A 16,600-nucleotide genomic window follows, 5' to 3' on the forward strand; every position below is an offset into this window, starting at 1 on the left:
CCTTGGGGGAAGTTTTTCCAGGTTATGAAGTGAGACAGGAGCTGAGGGGTGAGGGAGGCACAGTGTGGCTCTGTGGCACACGGGCAGCTGAGGCAAGGCCAGAAGACGGGTGTTAAGGCTCTCCGGCCCCACGCTGCGGCTGACAAGGAGCTGCCTTCCCGCCGGGGCTCTCCCGCCCGCGCCTCGCCCGGCGGAGGGGGCGTCACCGGCGGGGTTCGGCGGCTCCCGCCTTCCCGCCGCGGGGGCTGATCACCCACCGCCGGCGCATGCAGCCGCGCCGCCGGCACTCGTTGTGGGCGCCCGGGCCGGGGGGCGGGGGGAGCCGGGCGGGGGGCGGCTCAGCTGCCAGAAATTAGGTGCAAATCACCGGCTGGGCCCCGCCTCTGCCCCCGCCGCGCCGGCTGCGGGCAGTTAGACACCTCCCCCCCACACACACACACTCCTCGCTGCTGCTTCCCCCGCCCCCGGAGCGGCGGGGGCATCGGCGGCGGGAGGAGGCGGTGCCGGGCGGCGGGATGCGGTGCGGGGCCGGGCGGCGGGCGGAGAGGGGCAGAGCCCGGCGGGCGGCGGGGCGGCCCCGCTTGCCGTGAGGAGGAGGAGGAGGCGGCGGCGGCGGCGCGGCAGGGCATCGGCCGCCGCCATGCAGCCCCTGCACCGCGTCCCGGCGCTGCTGCTGCTGCTCCTGGCCGCCGGTGAGTGAGGGCTGGTGGGGCGGGGGTCGCCGCCGTCCCTGGGGGCTGGGGGGGGGCCGGCCGCCGGGACCCTCCGCGCGGCGGGGCTGGGCAGCGGGTGGGTGTTGGTCCCCCCGAGTACCGGGACCCACGCTGGGGGGTCGGGTCTGCCTCCCCCCCTCCCAGCCACAGGGAACCGCGGCCCCGCGGTGGGTCCCGTTCCCCGGGACACCGGGATCTCTGCGGGAGCCAGGTCCCCATCACTCCCTCCACCCGCTCCCTGCAAGCACCGTTGATCCCCGGGTACCGGGACCGGTCTGGGGTGCGCAGAGCTCTCCCTGGTTGCCGAGCCCTGCCCTTACCCGCTCATCAGAGCCCTCTGGAGTGACCGCTCTCTGCCCCGGCATCTCTGGGGGGTGACATTGGACCCCCTGGCTCCCGGCATGGGTGGGCTGCCTGCACGTGGGTTTCACCCCGCGGGGACAGGGGCTGTCCCGGGGGTCTCTTGCCGCCAACCCGGGCTGCTCAGCGCTGGTCCCTGCTGGGACCCCGCACGCCGCGGTCGGCACCGACAGCGCGGGGGGACGCGGGGAGCGGCCGGAGGTCGCGGGGCTCCGGCGGGGCAGACCCCGCTGCAGAGGGGCTGGCCCCGGGCCCCCCTGCTCTCCTGTCGATGGCTTCGTCTGGCGTCGTGGTAATTTTGCTAACTACCGCGAAACTGGCACAAAGGAAGGGGTAACCGCAAATTGCTTCGCGTTTCCCCAAGAGCCTCCTCTTGAAATTTGGAGGAGAGGTAAGATGCCAGGGAAAGGCAATTAAGTGCAGGAATAATTATAGTCGGAATCGTTATGAAGGCTCTGCTTCTATTTTTAAATAGTCGGGGGAGATTTTCCAACAAAGGGATCCCCCCAAAGACCAGTGAGGCTGAGATTGCCCTCTCCCTCCCCCCATCCCTTTTGTACAGAAATCTGGTTGGTGTGGAACAGGAGTTTTGAACGGGGACATTTAAAGAGTGGGGGAGTCTTTGTCTTGAGTCATTCTGGCAGGGAGGGAAGGGCTGATTTCCCAACCAGTCACTGTCTTCCAGCACTACCAAGCTGTGACACAGTGACATCCAGCCCCCTGGCACATCTCTCATTACCCCAATCTCCCAAAAATGTTTGGGGGGGAATGTGTCATCTGTGGAGCTGCTCTGTCCGTGAGCTGTATGTACAGTGCCTTGTCCCTGTCGCCTGGGGCTCCCTAAAGGGAAGGGATAAAGCCTTTTAGATTTGCAAACAATAGTGAGCTTAAAGAGCAAAATGGATCATAAAACCTGTTGGGGTTTTGTGCCAATACTTCGTGGCACAGGAAAGCAGTAAACCTTTCCAGAGCTGAGCAGGGAGCCAGTCTTGTGGCCTGCTTCAGGCAGGTTGTCCACATTAGGGAAAACCTTTGGTGTGGCTAGCAGATGTCCTTTAGCCACATCTCAGCAGGAAACCCATATCCCAAAATTCAGCCATACCTCTGCCTTCTCCGTAGAGGGGAGTAAGGGGCATGGAGGAGAATTGCCATGTTTTCACCCTGCTGATCTGCTGGCACAGGTTGGCCCCATCCCCATCACTAGAAAGCTACGTTTGCTCTGCAGAGGAAGGGGACTGACCTCGTGGTGGTTTTAAAATCTGGCAGCTGAAAGAACCACGGCTGATAATGCTGTGTTCAGGGGAGGATACATTTCCTATTCTGCTGAGGTTGCTGGAAACTTACTAGAATTGCTGTCCAGCTTCTGATGATACGGAGGATTTGGGTCCTTGGCTTTCCCTGTGATCCCCTCTCCTGTCCTAGCAGAGACAAGTGTAGGAATGGGATGCAAGCAGCAGCTCTGAGGTGCAGCTCAGTTCCTAATCTAGTGAAAATGGTAATCCTGGTGGCTTGTGCCAGCTCTGGGGGGCTGGACTCAGTTTGCCAGGCATCTCCAGACACCTGGACTTGTACCTAGATGAGAGGCCAGAAGTTGAGATGCAGGCTGCTGGGAATTTATAAATCATGGCCCATTTTGGTTAATAGCTTTGCTCAGCTATTCCAGCCTGGAATAATTCAGTGCATTCCAGCCTCGCTCCTCTGGTCCCACAGAACAGGAACACTTAAAACCTGAGAAAGAGCTGGAGGGATTGAGCAAGATGCTGGGGGAGAGGCATGCTTCCTGCAGTGCCTCCCAGGATCTGGAGCCTCAAAGACCTGCAGGAGGGGCTGAAATGGGACCTGCATGTCGTCGGGGTCCAAGCAGACTGCTGGGAAGCATTGGGGTCCTAGCACTACTGGCAGAATGTGGAAACACCTTTCCAGGCTCTAGGTATCTGAGTCGCAAATAGGAAAATTATGTGGTTAGAAGCAGGGGGAGAAGGAAGGGAATTGGTCTCTTCCCTCTTGTTGTCTCTCCAGGTGCTTGTCTGCATCTGGGCTGTTTAAGTTGTGGGTTTTTTTCCCTTCTGCCTGCTTAGAAGATTCCTTGTTAGCATTGTGTGAACAGGCCTGAGCTGAGGGAGTATAAATCAGGATGGATGAAAATTCCCTGTAGTCAGTTTTTCCTCGGCCTCTTCAGTGCCATAAGGAAATGTTCATTTAATTATAGGCATCAGGGGTAGAAATAAGTACTTTAAGCCCTCAAGGGGAAGCTGCCGGTGACGAGCTGCAAATCAGAGCACACAAAAGTTTTTCCACTCACTCCGTGTGGGAGGAAGCTCTGGCATTTTGTGGGTACCTGAGTGAGCAGCAGCAGCCTTGGCAGCCCTGCTGCAGGGTCAGGGGGAGAGGGGCTGTGAAGAAGGTGCCTCACAGCCCACAGCTGGCAGACGGGTGAACTTACTTCCCGTTCTTGCTGGCTATGGAAACACGTAATCCCAGAAGAATGGAGAGAGGGCATTTGCCAGGCACACGCGCGCGGCCCGCACAGAGGCAAATCAAACACGTGTTGGTTTGTTCACTGGGCCAGGGATGCTGGCAAGGAAGATACACCCTGCTGGGGCTTGAATCAGCCCCCCACTGTCCCCTTGCCTGGTTAAGCTTCGTTGTGGTTACCAAGGTTTGGATGTACATTCTCAGCTTGGGGATAATTTTCCCTGTTGGGAAGCCAGCTTTGTAGCTCTCCCTCTATATGACAAGCGCAACCACTCTTGGCTGTTCCTATCCTGCCTGATGTGTTGTGAAGTCAGGATCCATACGTGTGCCTTGGGACTACCAAACCTTTGCAAAAGCTTTTCTCCCTAGGATGCATGAGGTTGTTTGGAGAGTGGAGCCTCTTGAGGGTGAGACTGCACAGCAAGCCAGCATGTTGGCAGGATGGTCGTCGCTGCTCTGCTGCAGGGGCTGAAGCACAGCATAGCTGTTTTGTGCCTAGTGTATTTTAGATACCTTTTGGAATGTAAAAGGCTTCTGTTGTGCTTGACAAACAACTGTGTCATGAGGGAAGTCCCTCCTGTGTCTGCAGTAGCTCTGCCTTGGTGGGAAGGCTCTGAAGACGAAGCAGCCATGTGCCTTTATTTGGTGTGTTGGAAATGAGACTGAGCACCATGGGGTACACACTCTAGGTTGGGACAGAGCAAGATGAGGAATCACAGGCCTGGCAAGGTGATTTTTAGCAGACAGATGAAATGCTTTGGGCCTGTGAAAGGGTGAAGGAATCTGTGGGCTGTGGTTTTTCTCTTAAATCAGTGGCTTTCATTCTGTGGTCTGTTAACCCCTGGAGGCCTGTGGGCTCCTTTGAGGAGGCCTGTTAAAGGTAACTGATGAAAGAAAATTCACTTCTGATGTACACAACTGCCTACCTGATGCTGTTCCCCCAGGGACTGCATCTCCCACCCCAAGCTGTGTGCTGCCTCTGTCCATAGCGAGAAGCTCAGAGGAGAGCAGACACTGCAGCAGCAGAGGAGGGAGGTGTGAAAGCTACGAGACAATTAGGGGAGGGAAGAAAACAGTCTGGGAGACTGAAACCGAACAATATTGTTACTCCTGGCATGAATGGTTTAGCGAAGGGGGAAAGACAGGATTTGAGTTGCTGTGACTTGCTTGTGTGGGATCTGTTCTGTGGAGATGGGTGGTGGTGCTTAGAGCCGTCCTGATGTTGCTGATTGTAACAACGGAGACCTGACTCTTCTCTGCTGGGCTGAGGATGCCCCACATCCCTTGTCAGCCCTCTGGTGCACATGTGCTGATAAAGGGCACATCTGCAATTATCTGCAAAAGCAGGTGCCTTGCCATTGCCCGTGGATATACCTGGATCAGTTTGCTGTAGATGTTCTACTGAAATGTCAGGGGAGCAAATGTTGGCAGTTCTTTGCTAGGTAGCACCCACTCAGTACCTTCAAGCATGCACACCTTGTAGCCTGGTGTTTGAGCTCCCTTGTTATGCTAGTTGTGAAGATCTGTAAAAGCTGAAAGATGCTGGCACAGCTACTGTGTGCTCTAGGATCTCCCTCTGAAGAGTTGTCCCATTGCAAATGGTTCCTCAGTTGTGCCTTGTCCTTCTTGTTGGTGAGGGTTGGTAAGCCTGTGTGCTCCTACAGACCTGAGTGCATTTCCTGGCACTTTGTAAAATGTGGTGGATGGTTTTAGAGGGATGCTTGGTGAGGGACCTCCTTGCTGGCAGTACCAGAGGAAGATGGCAGCCCTGTCTTGTTTTCTGAAGCCCTAACTGGAAATGATCTCAGACATTGGAGACTTGGCTGGGTTTGTAAAAGGTCTAGTGCAGCATGGGAGAGCAGCAGGAAGGCTGCGTGGGAGCTGGGCTGAGAGACATCTTAGGTGGAGTGTCCCAGCACAGGTATGGTTTGTAACTCTGATTTAGCACCAAAAGGACTTGGTCTGATATATGGTCATCCCATGTGTTTCCCTGTGCAAGCTATTAAGGGTCAAGGGGACAGAGATTCCAGATGAGCATGGAGGAATCGGCTCAAACATCACTCAGCTGAACAACATTATGTTTTTCCTCTTCCTCCACTGTCTGTGGCTGGGATCCTTTTTTGTTATTCAAATCACTTCACGTTTTGTTACATTCTGCAAGTGGTTGGTGCTGTTTGTTGTTCTGCCCGCGGGGCCTCTCTCCTCCCTGCCCTTGGGTCTTGCTCCCTGGCTTTTCCGAGCACAGTGGTCTGGGGGAGGGAATATCCCTGGCAGATGCTTCCCTCATCTGGTCATTGTGTTTCTGTCCTAACCAATTATCAGTAAATGACCCATTCCTGACCCAGCTCTCCTAGGAAATAACATTATTGGGTAACTCCTGGGTTTGGGGTGGGCTTGAAAGGAAGGTCAATGGTAGCAAGGCCAGATGGACATTGATGTGGCTGCTGCATTGGCAATACCGAGATGCTCTGACCCCCTTCTCTGGTACCCATTGTGTAACTGGGCTTGGGTGGTGGTGTATAGGCTCAGCTGGTTGGTGGTGAGAGGCAGGTTAAGTCGGCTCATGCACTCTAGGTGAGTGCTCTTCCTTTCAGCAGGCTGATTCTGCCTCCCTGGCAGGGTGCTGTAGCCACAGCACCCAGGAAGGCAAAACCAGCCTTCAGCTGGGTAGGTGGAAAGAACACCAGCCCCTCTATAGGTCAAGCTGATATGATGACATTTTAAAGGATGTTTGTGTATTGCTGTGGAGAGAAGATTGAGGTTTGCTTGTTGTTAAAAAGCAAGAAAATTTTAAAGGTACTCTCACACAGTCACAGCCAGATTCCATTTCATCTCCCCAAATCCCTCCTCTCATTTCAGCTGGACACAAGAAGGATTCATTTCCTCTTTCTCTTCTAGTCCTATTCAATAGGCCAGTTGGGAGCTTTTAGGCAGCTGCCCCATTCCAGGGAGAGATGGCTTGCCTTGTGGCTCAGAGACAAAGTGGTTCTTGGTCAGCTAATGTAGAAAATACTTTGAGGTTATTTTAAAAATGTGAATCTGCTTTTATTCACAGCAGTTTGGGAGAGACATGGCAGGTTTTCTTTTCTCCAATAATTGTTTTTTCCTGTTGTTGAGCGAAACTCCCTCATATGCCTTGTCTGGGGCTGTTGCCTTGAATCCTCTGCTGATCTGAACAGAGTAGGCTTTGCTGCTTCCACTTGAAGATGTTTTCTGAGGGGCCTTTGGGGTCAGCAACTAGCAAACTTGTTTCATCTGCCAGCCTCCTGGCTGGCTCTTTTCCAGTGGAAAGGTAATACTGCAGTATCATTCCCTTCTGTTGAAATTGCCCCATTTTGCTGCTTACAGAGGTGAAGCATCCTTTGCAAGGTCAGTGTTACCTCCACGTGTCACTTCCGTGGGTGCCAGCAGCTGGCAAGCGCCAGAGCTCCCGTGCTGGTTTTGGTGCTCCCTCTCTGCCTTTGCTCCCTGTCCCCCCTTCACCTACCTCTCCCACTTTCTTTCCTCTCTTACCTCTCCTCTGATCTGGGGAGGGTTTTTCCTCCCATGCTCACAGCCCTGCTGTTTCCCCAAAGGCTGGCTGCCCTCTTTAGCATGCAGAGCTTCATCTCCTCCAGGTTACCAGAGGTGCCGCAAAAATAGAAATGAGAGACAAACGTCCCATGGAAGCAGCTGGGGAGTCCTGGCTCTGTTCCCTGCTCCCTCCCTATGTGACTCTAAATTCACAGGCACTTATTCGTTCGTGCTTCTTTATTTCTATCTCTTGGTCTGCTTTTTGAATACAAAACTGGGAGACTGGTGCCTGATAGAAGTTGTGTAATCCTCATTCCCCATCCCCGGAGGAAAATGGCTAGCCACTCATGACTTGAGTGTTAGGTTCCCTCTCTCAGCTGTGCTTCCCTGCCTCCCAGCTCATGCTTTGATTATTTCTTTGCCTTATAGTTGGCAGCTGCTTTGAGCTCCTTTATGAGATGCTTGGAAGACGGGGGGAAGCTGGCAAATCTTGGATCTGCTGTTTGGCACCCCAGGCCTTAGAGTTTTTGTGGCTGGTGCAGAAGACACAAGGTGGTGTCAGGGTGCTGCCTGGAGGGGTGCTGGGGTGTACACTGGTGCAGTGGTGCTGCTAGCCCTGTGGCATTCAGGCTGGTGCTGATTCAGAGGGTTCCCCCAGGCCAGCCTCTGCATCCTGTGTCTATGGATCAGGCTCCAAGGTGTTGTCTTATTCCAGATCCATCCCAGGAGAAACCTGGCTTGCTCAGGCTGTGTCTATTAATGACTCATTCTTAGGGATGAGGTGGTGTAGCTTTATCTTGGGCTGAGGAGTATTCCAGTAAACAAGATAATGCAGCTTAGGGGGTTTTAACTGGGTAAACACTTCAGAGTTAAATGAGGGGAAACAAACTCCTAGGATCTGAGCTTCCCACATGGATGGGATTAGCTCTCTGGGTGCCCAGGTTCACTTGCTACGAGAAGTCTGTTACAGAGATGGTGGGACAGGCTGCAGTTGGATGCTGGAGGCAGCCCAAACAGGGTGGAGCTGATGGAAACAGGCTCGAGCCAGTCTTTGAAGCTGGCATAGAGTTACATTTTGAGGCTTTGTCTAGCTGGCTTGGAGACCTGGGATGTGCTGCAGTATGGCTGGAAGAGAAGACATCACATCAGCCATGTCTCTGCTAATGGGAGTTGGGAGAAACTGAGGCACTGGAGCAGTTAAAAAGCTGATGCAGGATCCAGGCTCTTAGTTGCAGTTCCAACTGCACCAAATTTTCCGTGTTGCCTTGGACCTGCTGTGGTCTCTCCCCATCTTTCTGCTCCTCTTTTTGGGATAACTTCAAGAATAACGTTCTCTTTCTCCCCCTTGCTGCTCTCAGTCATGTTTGCTTAAGCTGTAAGCTCTTCAAGACAGGTACTCTCCACTGGGCTCTGTGGGGCACAGCAGTGCACTCCAGTAGTGATGCAGGTGTCTTGTGTCAGCCTGGGAGTACCATCATGTTGGAGCCTGGTGAGCACCACTGAATTGTCATGGGGACTGGCCTGGCCACGTCTCTCTATGCTCACCCATGAGATGTGCAAACTCTTCACCTTTTCCTGCCTGGCCGTCACAGTGTGTGTGCAGCTCACAGGGAGCCATCCTGTCCCCAGGGATGCCCAGAGGCTCCTTGGTTGGCTCTGTGGTGCTTCAGTAGCTTCCTTCCCCTTTCATATGATGCCTCTGTTGCTGTTCCCTTTTTGTTGCTGCACTGGCCTCAGCCAGTCTTGCCTTGGATCAATAGAACAAAATAAATGAGATGGAGAAGTGCTGAAGCCTGGCCCAAGTGTATCTGGGAAAGAGTAACCAGTATTGGATTTTGCTCATTTCAGAGAATATCAGAGGAAGATGGAGAGGGTGAGAGCAGGCAGAGGGCTTGAGAAATGTATTTCTGGCTTCCAGTGTTCCCAGGACAGGTTTGGTAATCAGCCTGGCAAATGAGCAGCAACTCCCAAACTTTTTGTGCCAACAAGCCAATGTTTTCAGTGAAACCACCTGGGCCAACCCGTCTGCCACTGTTCTGTAGCTCATCTTGGCTCTTGTTCTCATTTGAATTAATCCTGCTGGGATGTGGAGTTGTAGGATATAGTGGTGGGAAGGAACCTCAGGAGTTTGCCTGGTCTGTGTCCTTGCCTGAAGGCAGTTCAGCTCTGCTTAAATCATTTCAGGCCACGTGTATGCAGATCTGCATGCAGCATCCAGGTGATGTCTCAGCAGTGCTTTGTAAAGTCTCTCTATTTCTAATACTTCAAGACTGTGCAAGCATTTTCACATCTGTGTTCCTGTGATATCCAGAGCTGTTTCTAATACAGGAGTGTCTCCTCTTAAGACATTTCTAATGGATAGTTTCCTATCTTCTATCAGAAATGTTTGGTGCTAGTTCTCAAGGTGGTGGCTTATCAGTTTGTACTGCTTCTTTTCATAATATTTCTGTTACTTCTATTCTCAAAGTCATCTAGCTGTACCTGCATTCTTTCTGTCTAGTGAGGATGTCTCCTTGCTTTGTGGCCTTGGCTAATTTAATTATCATGTTCCTAATTTTTGTTCCAAGGTCACTTAAAAAAATATTATAAAACAACAGATCCAAGGACAGACCTTGAGGAATTCCACTAATAGCCTCCCTCCAGCAAAAGCTTCCAGTCATTTTTTGTATAGCCAATGCCTTACAGCTGCCTCTCAGTTTTCCTGCTAATTGGTGTCTTATCCTGCATCTCTTACAATTCTGCATGAGACACTGTATCAGATAGCTTACTGGTGTCCAGGTGGATTAGATCTGCTGTGTTTCTCATCTGAAAAATCAGTTATCAAAGAAAAATACCAAATTAATCTTCATTTCAGCTTATTCAATTAATTCAGTTCAGTGACTAGTTCATTAAGAACTGAGAAACTGAGCAGGAGCTGAGAAAGCAGGAAAACTTGTCCTTTTTTCTTCTAAACTAAATAAAAATCAGCTGTCAGAACATGAGATCTTCCAGTTTTGATGTGCTGAAAAACAAGAGGGCTGGGAAGCAATTGCTGCATTTCACCCAGATTACTTACTTAACTTGCTTAACAAAACTGTTTTAAGTGTAAAACATGTTTTGGTAATTCCATTTTTTCCTTATGTCTCCATATATATGATGTTATTTATTGGTTGAATAAAGCCAAGTTCCAGGTGCTGTTTTCTTGCATTTTGATTGAAGTTCAATATGCATGTGAATGTACCTTGACACAAATCACAATTAAAGTCTCATCTAGGAATCAAGAGGTGTCAGTCAAACCTTCTAATAGGTAAAATGGAAATAACAAGGATATAATTGCAGAAAGAAAAGTATAAAATGCAGTCTGCCTCTCTTCCTAGTGTTAGGTAGATGTTTGCTGTTAGCACATTTTAATTCTTACCTGTGACAGCCAGTCCTCCCTTAGGAATACAAAAATTGTGAATGCAGAATGAGGTTAAAGTCAATGACTTAAAATCAGCCTGCTGTTTTAAAGCGTGATTAATATTGGTGATGTACATAATTTTGGTTTAAATCAGTCTCCCTGCATATAATACAGCTGCAGATCAGGAGCTCTAGGGTGGAATCTTGTCTGGGTGACAGTCAGGTAGGAAACTATCATTGACTTCACAGGGCCAGAATTTCATTACTTAATTATGACATTCCACCTCCTCTCCAGGATGGATGATTAAAAAGGCAAGTCCTTTCAGAGAGGCGACAAACCTCAGAGAGAGTGAACCATCACTGCCCCACTGAGGAGAGGTCCCACAGGCTGGATGGCTCCTTGGCGCCCTCGCCTCCTGGGTGTGAATGCTCCTCTGCATGATTTTGTGGATATTTTCAAAAAATGCCCTGATTTCCCTCATCAGCTGAGAGCACAGCCCATCTGAGGGGGGGATAACCTGAAGGCAGGTGGTTTGGCAGGAAGCAGGCTGCAAGGAGACAAGCCTAGTGGGTGTCAGTCCTATTTCTGATATGGGTTTACTGTCATTTTACAGGAAATTTGTGCCTCTGCCTTGCCTCCTCCTCGGAGCCAACCACCGATGGCCTCACATCAACTTCCCTGCTGGAGTTTGCCATGATGTCCCACCTGGAGGCCATGAATTCCCATGAGCAAACCAACCCAGAGGCTGGGGAGCCTGATCTTGTCCCTGGCTCTCTGCACGCTGCTCCGGGATCAGGCTTTGCCAGTGAGGAGAATGAGGAGTCCAAGATCTTACAGCCCCCACAGTACTTCTGGGAAGATGGGGGAGAGCTCAATGACTCCAACCTGGACTTGGGACCAGCAACAGGTAGGTTATTTTACCCCCATCCTTCCTTTTCGCTCTGCAGGTAGGTGGAAGGATGCAGGGATCTATTTTCCTGCTTTGACACAGCTCTTGCTAAGAGGGTCTGAGATTAAACGTCAGCTCTATTTTCTCACCTCAATGCCTGATGTCCCCAGTGAACCCTGAGCAAGCACAGGCTTTAGAAACCATGTTACAGCTGAGCCTTTATTCCTGAGCTGCTGCGAGCTGGGAAAAGTGTTGCCTTCACCTGGTTTCCCATGGTTTTGTGCCATTTCTTCTCTCCTCCCATTTATCCTCTCTTCTCTCTCCCTTCTTTCTGTTGCTGTCAAATACACACAACCTAAAGGTCTTAAAACCCTGGCTTAGGGGTTTGAGTCAAAGCTGGTTTCCCTGGACCAAATCCTGGATTCCCCTTCTATGTCTTCAGTAGGGATTTTGCCCAAGAGAAGACAGCAGTTTGCCCCTTGGGCAGCTTCCCTATTGCTTATCCTGTCCTGCCTGCTTCATGGGGAGCTGTGGCCAAAATTAGTTAGCATTTGAGCTTGCTTTTCCTCTGTGGTCTGTTTTTTGAGACCACTGAATCGCCTCAGTGATCTCCCCCTGAGCCCCTTGTTGGCTTTGAGACGTTATCAGGGAGAGGGATGGGAGGAAGGAGGAGGAGCGTTTGCAGAGTTTCCAGTAGCTTAGGAGATTATTTCACATGCTTCTGCTCTTAAGCGTCATGTGGGACGTGTATTAAGTGTTACCCAGGGGCCCGGCTTCAGCCTTATCCCTCCTTCCTTATCTGATATTTCTGCCTTCCTCTCAGCAGATCTGACTGAGGTGTGCAATTGAAAAGCACAAGTCTTGTTTTATCTTCATTCCTATTTCTGTGACCTTAACAAAGACCTGTGCTCTCCCAGGGCTGAGGGCCACCACAGTGCTATGGCTCAGGATGCCTGCTGGGGCACGGTACATGCTCTGCAGGGCAAGGGCCATCCCAGCTAAGGTCTCCAAAGCCCTTTGCTCACTAATATTGCTGCTGAACTCATCTGGCTGTGCTCTTGCTGCCCTGTGGCTCATGTGTCCCCGGGGCACTTGCAGGCCTGGCCATGGGGAAGCTGTGCAGATGCTGCCTCCACAGTGATGCTGGGGGCAGATGGTGCCTGTTCCCACCAGCGCATCCTTGGGCCATGCTCTGGCTCTGCTGCTCTCACACACTGGCAGTGTGCTCAGCGGCGCTTTTATTTGTGTGCCAGCAGGCACCTGCATGTACTCCCAGATCTGGACGTGACTTGGAGAACAGCATGTGCTTATGCATTGAGAGCGAGATGCACTGGGTACCAAACCCAGCCTCGCCTCTTGCACGTGCCTCACCCCATTTGTATGCAGAACATGCTCCTCTCTCCTTCCGTTCTTGCCTGCAGTGCTTTCCTTCATGAGCAGATGTGCTCTTTCAGCTGTCCTTTACATGTACCCCATCCACTGCCCAGCTAACCACTTCAGTGCTTCCAAGCACTCTTTTTTTTCCCCCTGGCCGTTGCTGTGTCCAGAGCTCATGTCTCGGTGGCATTTCAGAACCTTGGTTAATAGAACATTTTAAATTATTCAAGAGCTGGGAGCCCATTTCTGCTTAAAATTTAATTAGAAACCTGCTGTGTGTCATTTTACCATAAAGGATATTGTAATAGCATCTCTAAATGGGACAGCCTTCTCCTGTCATGCAAAGCCTGTGCATGAGAGATACACACAACCGATGGATCTTACATGCTGCATGTGTGACAGATGCCATGTGATACCTTGTGGAACTGTGTGGTGACATCTGTTAGGTTATTTTCAATGTATAAATCCATTAAACAGTTTCAAACAGCTGCTTTTTAAAAAAAAGTTGATGGTGTAAGTTTTCCTTATGTGGGTTTTCTTTCTGAACAACAGTGGAGTGTAGCCTGCCGAGTTGGTAGCTCTGTCGCAGGCACAGATTCGAGAGCCTGTGACAATCAAGGCACAAAACTGGATTGTTATACTACTAGGGAAAGAAAATTCTCTGCTAGGAAAGGAGACCTATGCTGGCTTCTTTCTGTGTAAAAGTATTTGTTTCTGTGTAAAGGTATTTGGTCTGGAATTGCTGGTTTTGTTGCAGATAGGCCAAATCTCCTGAGACTTCAAAGCTATATTAGTCGTATCTTTTTATTTCTTTTCTTCTCGCGTCCTTCTGAAGTCTATGTGGGGAGACTCCTCTGCCTTGGTGTGACTTTGAGGTTGCAAGAGATAAAAAGTAATAACAATCTGCAGCTGCTGCTCTTTTTTTTTTTGAAGTGCACTTGAACATCCTTTAAAAATATTTCTGGAAAACGTGTCATCTAGGACCACCTGTTACTACATTAGAAAGTGAGAACAAACTCCCACTGGCAGAGCACAGCTCAGCCTGGGGCTCTTATTCTCCTGAATAATGTGCTTTTGCTGATTTATGCTACAGAACAGTAAATCCATATTGACACCAGTGAGTGTCAGCCTGTGGAAGGACCCTGTCTGAGCGTGCATGGAAGTTCATGCTTGCTTGTGTGTGTACGAAGCCATGCACAGCTGCTACCTAGTGGAGCTGCATCTGGAAGAGATGGATTAGGTCTGGTGGGAAGGTAGATGCCCTGTCCTTATGGAAGGAAGCAGCATCTGGCTCATACTTCAGCTAAAAGGCAAGTCAGTGGAGCTGTAAACCTGTTACTTCTGTGTCCTATTGCCTTGAAGCTTCCAGGGAACCCAGAAGCTTCTCAGGTTGTAGTTTGGGTTTGGCTGCTTTATTTCACCTTGGTATCAAATTGGCCTAAGCCACAGATCATTCCTGAAGGCAGAGTGGATCTGCAGGGATTTGCATCTGACCCTTAGCCTTCTTTACCATCTTTCCACCTTCTCCATCTTGTTTTGTCTGGAGGCTTCCAATCCCCCTTATTTACTACTGTCACACTGGATTTTTTGGGCTACAGATGCAACATCTCTTCCAGTTACAGGGTTAGAAGATGGGAGTCATTAGGGCTGAAGGTCCCTTTGAATCCCTGATTTTTAGTGAGAGAGTTATATGGTAGCATATCCATCCTGGAATGCTCTCTGGTTTGCACCTCTTGGTGTTCTCCTTTGGCTCAGTCAGAGCACAATGTCCCATGTGCACCAGTGAAGGCTGTGGGTTGAGGTAGCCTAAACATTATTTGCTGGGAAGCACAGGCTCTCAAAAACTGATGCAATGCTTGTGAGTGTCTGGTGAATGAAAGCACTTAGTCCCTCTCCTCCCTTGCCCAACGGCAGAGTCTCCAAGGGCTGGAGCACATCATCACATCTTCCAGTGTGATGGTGGCTTCATGACAACCATGGTCTGCTCTTTTAGCTCCAAGGTTGTGCCTTTGAAGACCAAGGCATGACTGTGCTTGGAGCTATCAAATCTAGTCTTATAGGTTGGTGATTCACTAGGTCAGCATGTGGTGTTGGGGGGGAGGTGTGTAATTGTAATCTTTTAATTAATCACAGTAATTAGCAGTAGGGATTCCCAGGAGAGCTAGGATGAGGGATGGCAGGGCAGACAAGTTAGGACAGTATTCAAAGAAAAATAAGGTTTTTTTATCAACCAATGGGATAAAATATCTCCCATCCTCAACTCTTCTCTCGTAGTGAAATTCACTTCCTTCCATGATGAATTACTTGCCTCTGGCCAGAGAGATCCCGGTCTCTCTCAGCCTTACTGAAGTCTGCTGCCTCTTCATCCAGCCTGACAGCAAATCTGCAGTTCTAATACTGTCTTCAACCCAAGCATTAATGAAATGAAGCACCTGGTAAAGGCTGTGTGCATAAGGAGCTTAGTGCTGAGCAGCCCCTGCCTGAGCTCAGCTCCTGGGATGCCTGTTGTTTACGCCCCGGTTTGGTGTAGACCGACGCCTTAGGTGATCTGCCTGGGGACAAGCCATCTCAACCAAGGCATTGCTGGCAAGGCTGACATGGGACAAAGAGGGTTTCTCTGTGCATACTGTTGTTCTGGTGCAGCTGCCTCCAGCCAACTCTGTGTTTGGGTGGCTCATACAGTGAGCAGGAAAATGGCATGAGGCTATTTGGGAAGAGCTGTAGCACTTGGTGCCCAGTCTCTGCCTGAAGCGAATTCCAAGCATAATGAGATGTAACCGCTTTGCTACCCTGGGTCTGTCTTTTAACTATGATCTTTTTTTCTATGTATGGACCTGTCTTGGAATGGCAAATAGTAACTTCTCCTAGCTCTTCTGGAAGATAAGGATTTTAGCCTCAACTGTCTCAATTTCAGCACCAGTAGTTGCATTTTGCCCTCTTGAAATCCCCCTGCAGTTTCAGTCAGATGGAGTTTGCCTTTTTGCTGTAAGCCTTGCTGCTCTCTACTGCAAAATGGCAAGCAGAAACCACCTTCCACCTGGCTGCATTTGAAGCAGTGAGTAGAATGCACCTTGCACTTCCTGAAGTTGGCAGGTGCTGCAGTGTGTCAGGCTGTGTTGTGGTGGTGGGAGCACAGGAATATTTGTGTCTTTATTACAGTGTCTTGTAGTTATCAGTGATTCAATCACTAGTTAACATGATCTTCCAGTTTAATCCAGTAAAGACCTTATGGTCAGGTTATGTGTACTAAGAACAATGAGAGTCGCTCTTTTTGTCTGAGCTGCTCTGGACAGCTCATAATGGCAGACACACCGAAGAGAACCTTGTAGGGCAGTAAGTGAGACCAGCTCTTCTGAATGAAGAAGAAGCAGAGATGTAATGAATTAAATACCTGGCTGGGTAATTGTGCTTTGGCACAGTGCCAGGTGTTGGCCTGACTCGTTTCAGGGAAGTTTTGATATTGATTGCAGAGGAAGGAGAACATAATCTATATGGAAGCCCTTGCAGAGGTTTGGAGCTTGTGTTCACCTCACGCAAGACAAATCATTTCCCCCGGTGAAGGACATGAATCTGTGTGACCAAGACCTAGGTCTTCTGGGCGATGCAAAGGGCAGGACTTGGAGTGGCAGGAGGGATGTGCAAGGTAATTTCTGTAGGAAACAGTGACTGAGGGTCTTTGTAAGAGAGCTTAGAAGGTAAAAGCTGGAGGGGGTTGGGGGAGACCATGGCAGCTGCAATGTAATATCACTATTGATGGAAAGCATTAAGGGGTGTAGCTAAGGATGTGGTGGCAAGGAGGTGAGGTAGAGGTGTGGAATTTCATATTGGTGAACCAGACTCCCAAGGGGGTGGTGTGACTGAGAAGCTCTGGGAGAGAACATGATGTGGAGCTGT

General features: G+C 50.3%; 1 protein-coding gene across 1 annotated transcript in view; it reads left to right on the plus strand.

The window, feature by feature from the left end:
* Nucleotides 1-640: 640 nt before the first annotated feature.
* PODXL2 (podocalyxin like 2) overlaps nt 641-16,600 on the plus strand; it is a 33,009-nt gene continuing 17,049 nt past the window's right edge. Inside the window, exons 1-2 of the mRNA XM_051627864.1 lie at nt 641-692; nt 11,054-11,347. Coding sequence (XP_051483824.1) covers nt 641-692; nt 11,054-11,347 — 346 coding nt within the window. The remainder of the gene's footprint in view (nt 693-11,053; nt 11,348-16,600) is intronic.

Source organism: Apus apus, chromosome 9, assembly GCF_020740795.1.
Source record: "Apus apus isolate bApuApu2 chromosome 9, bApuApu2.pri.cur, whole genome shotgun sequence".
NCBI classification, from domain to species: Eukaryota; Metazoa; Chordata; class Aves; order Apodiformes; family Apodidae; genus Apus; species Apus apus.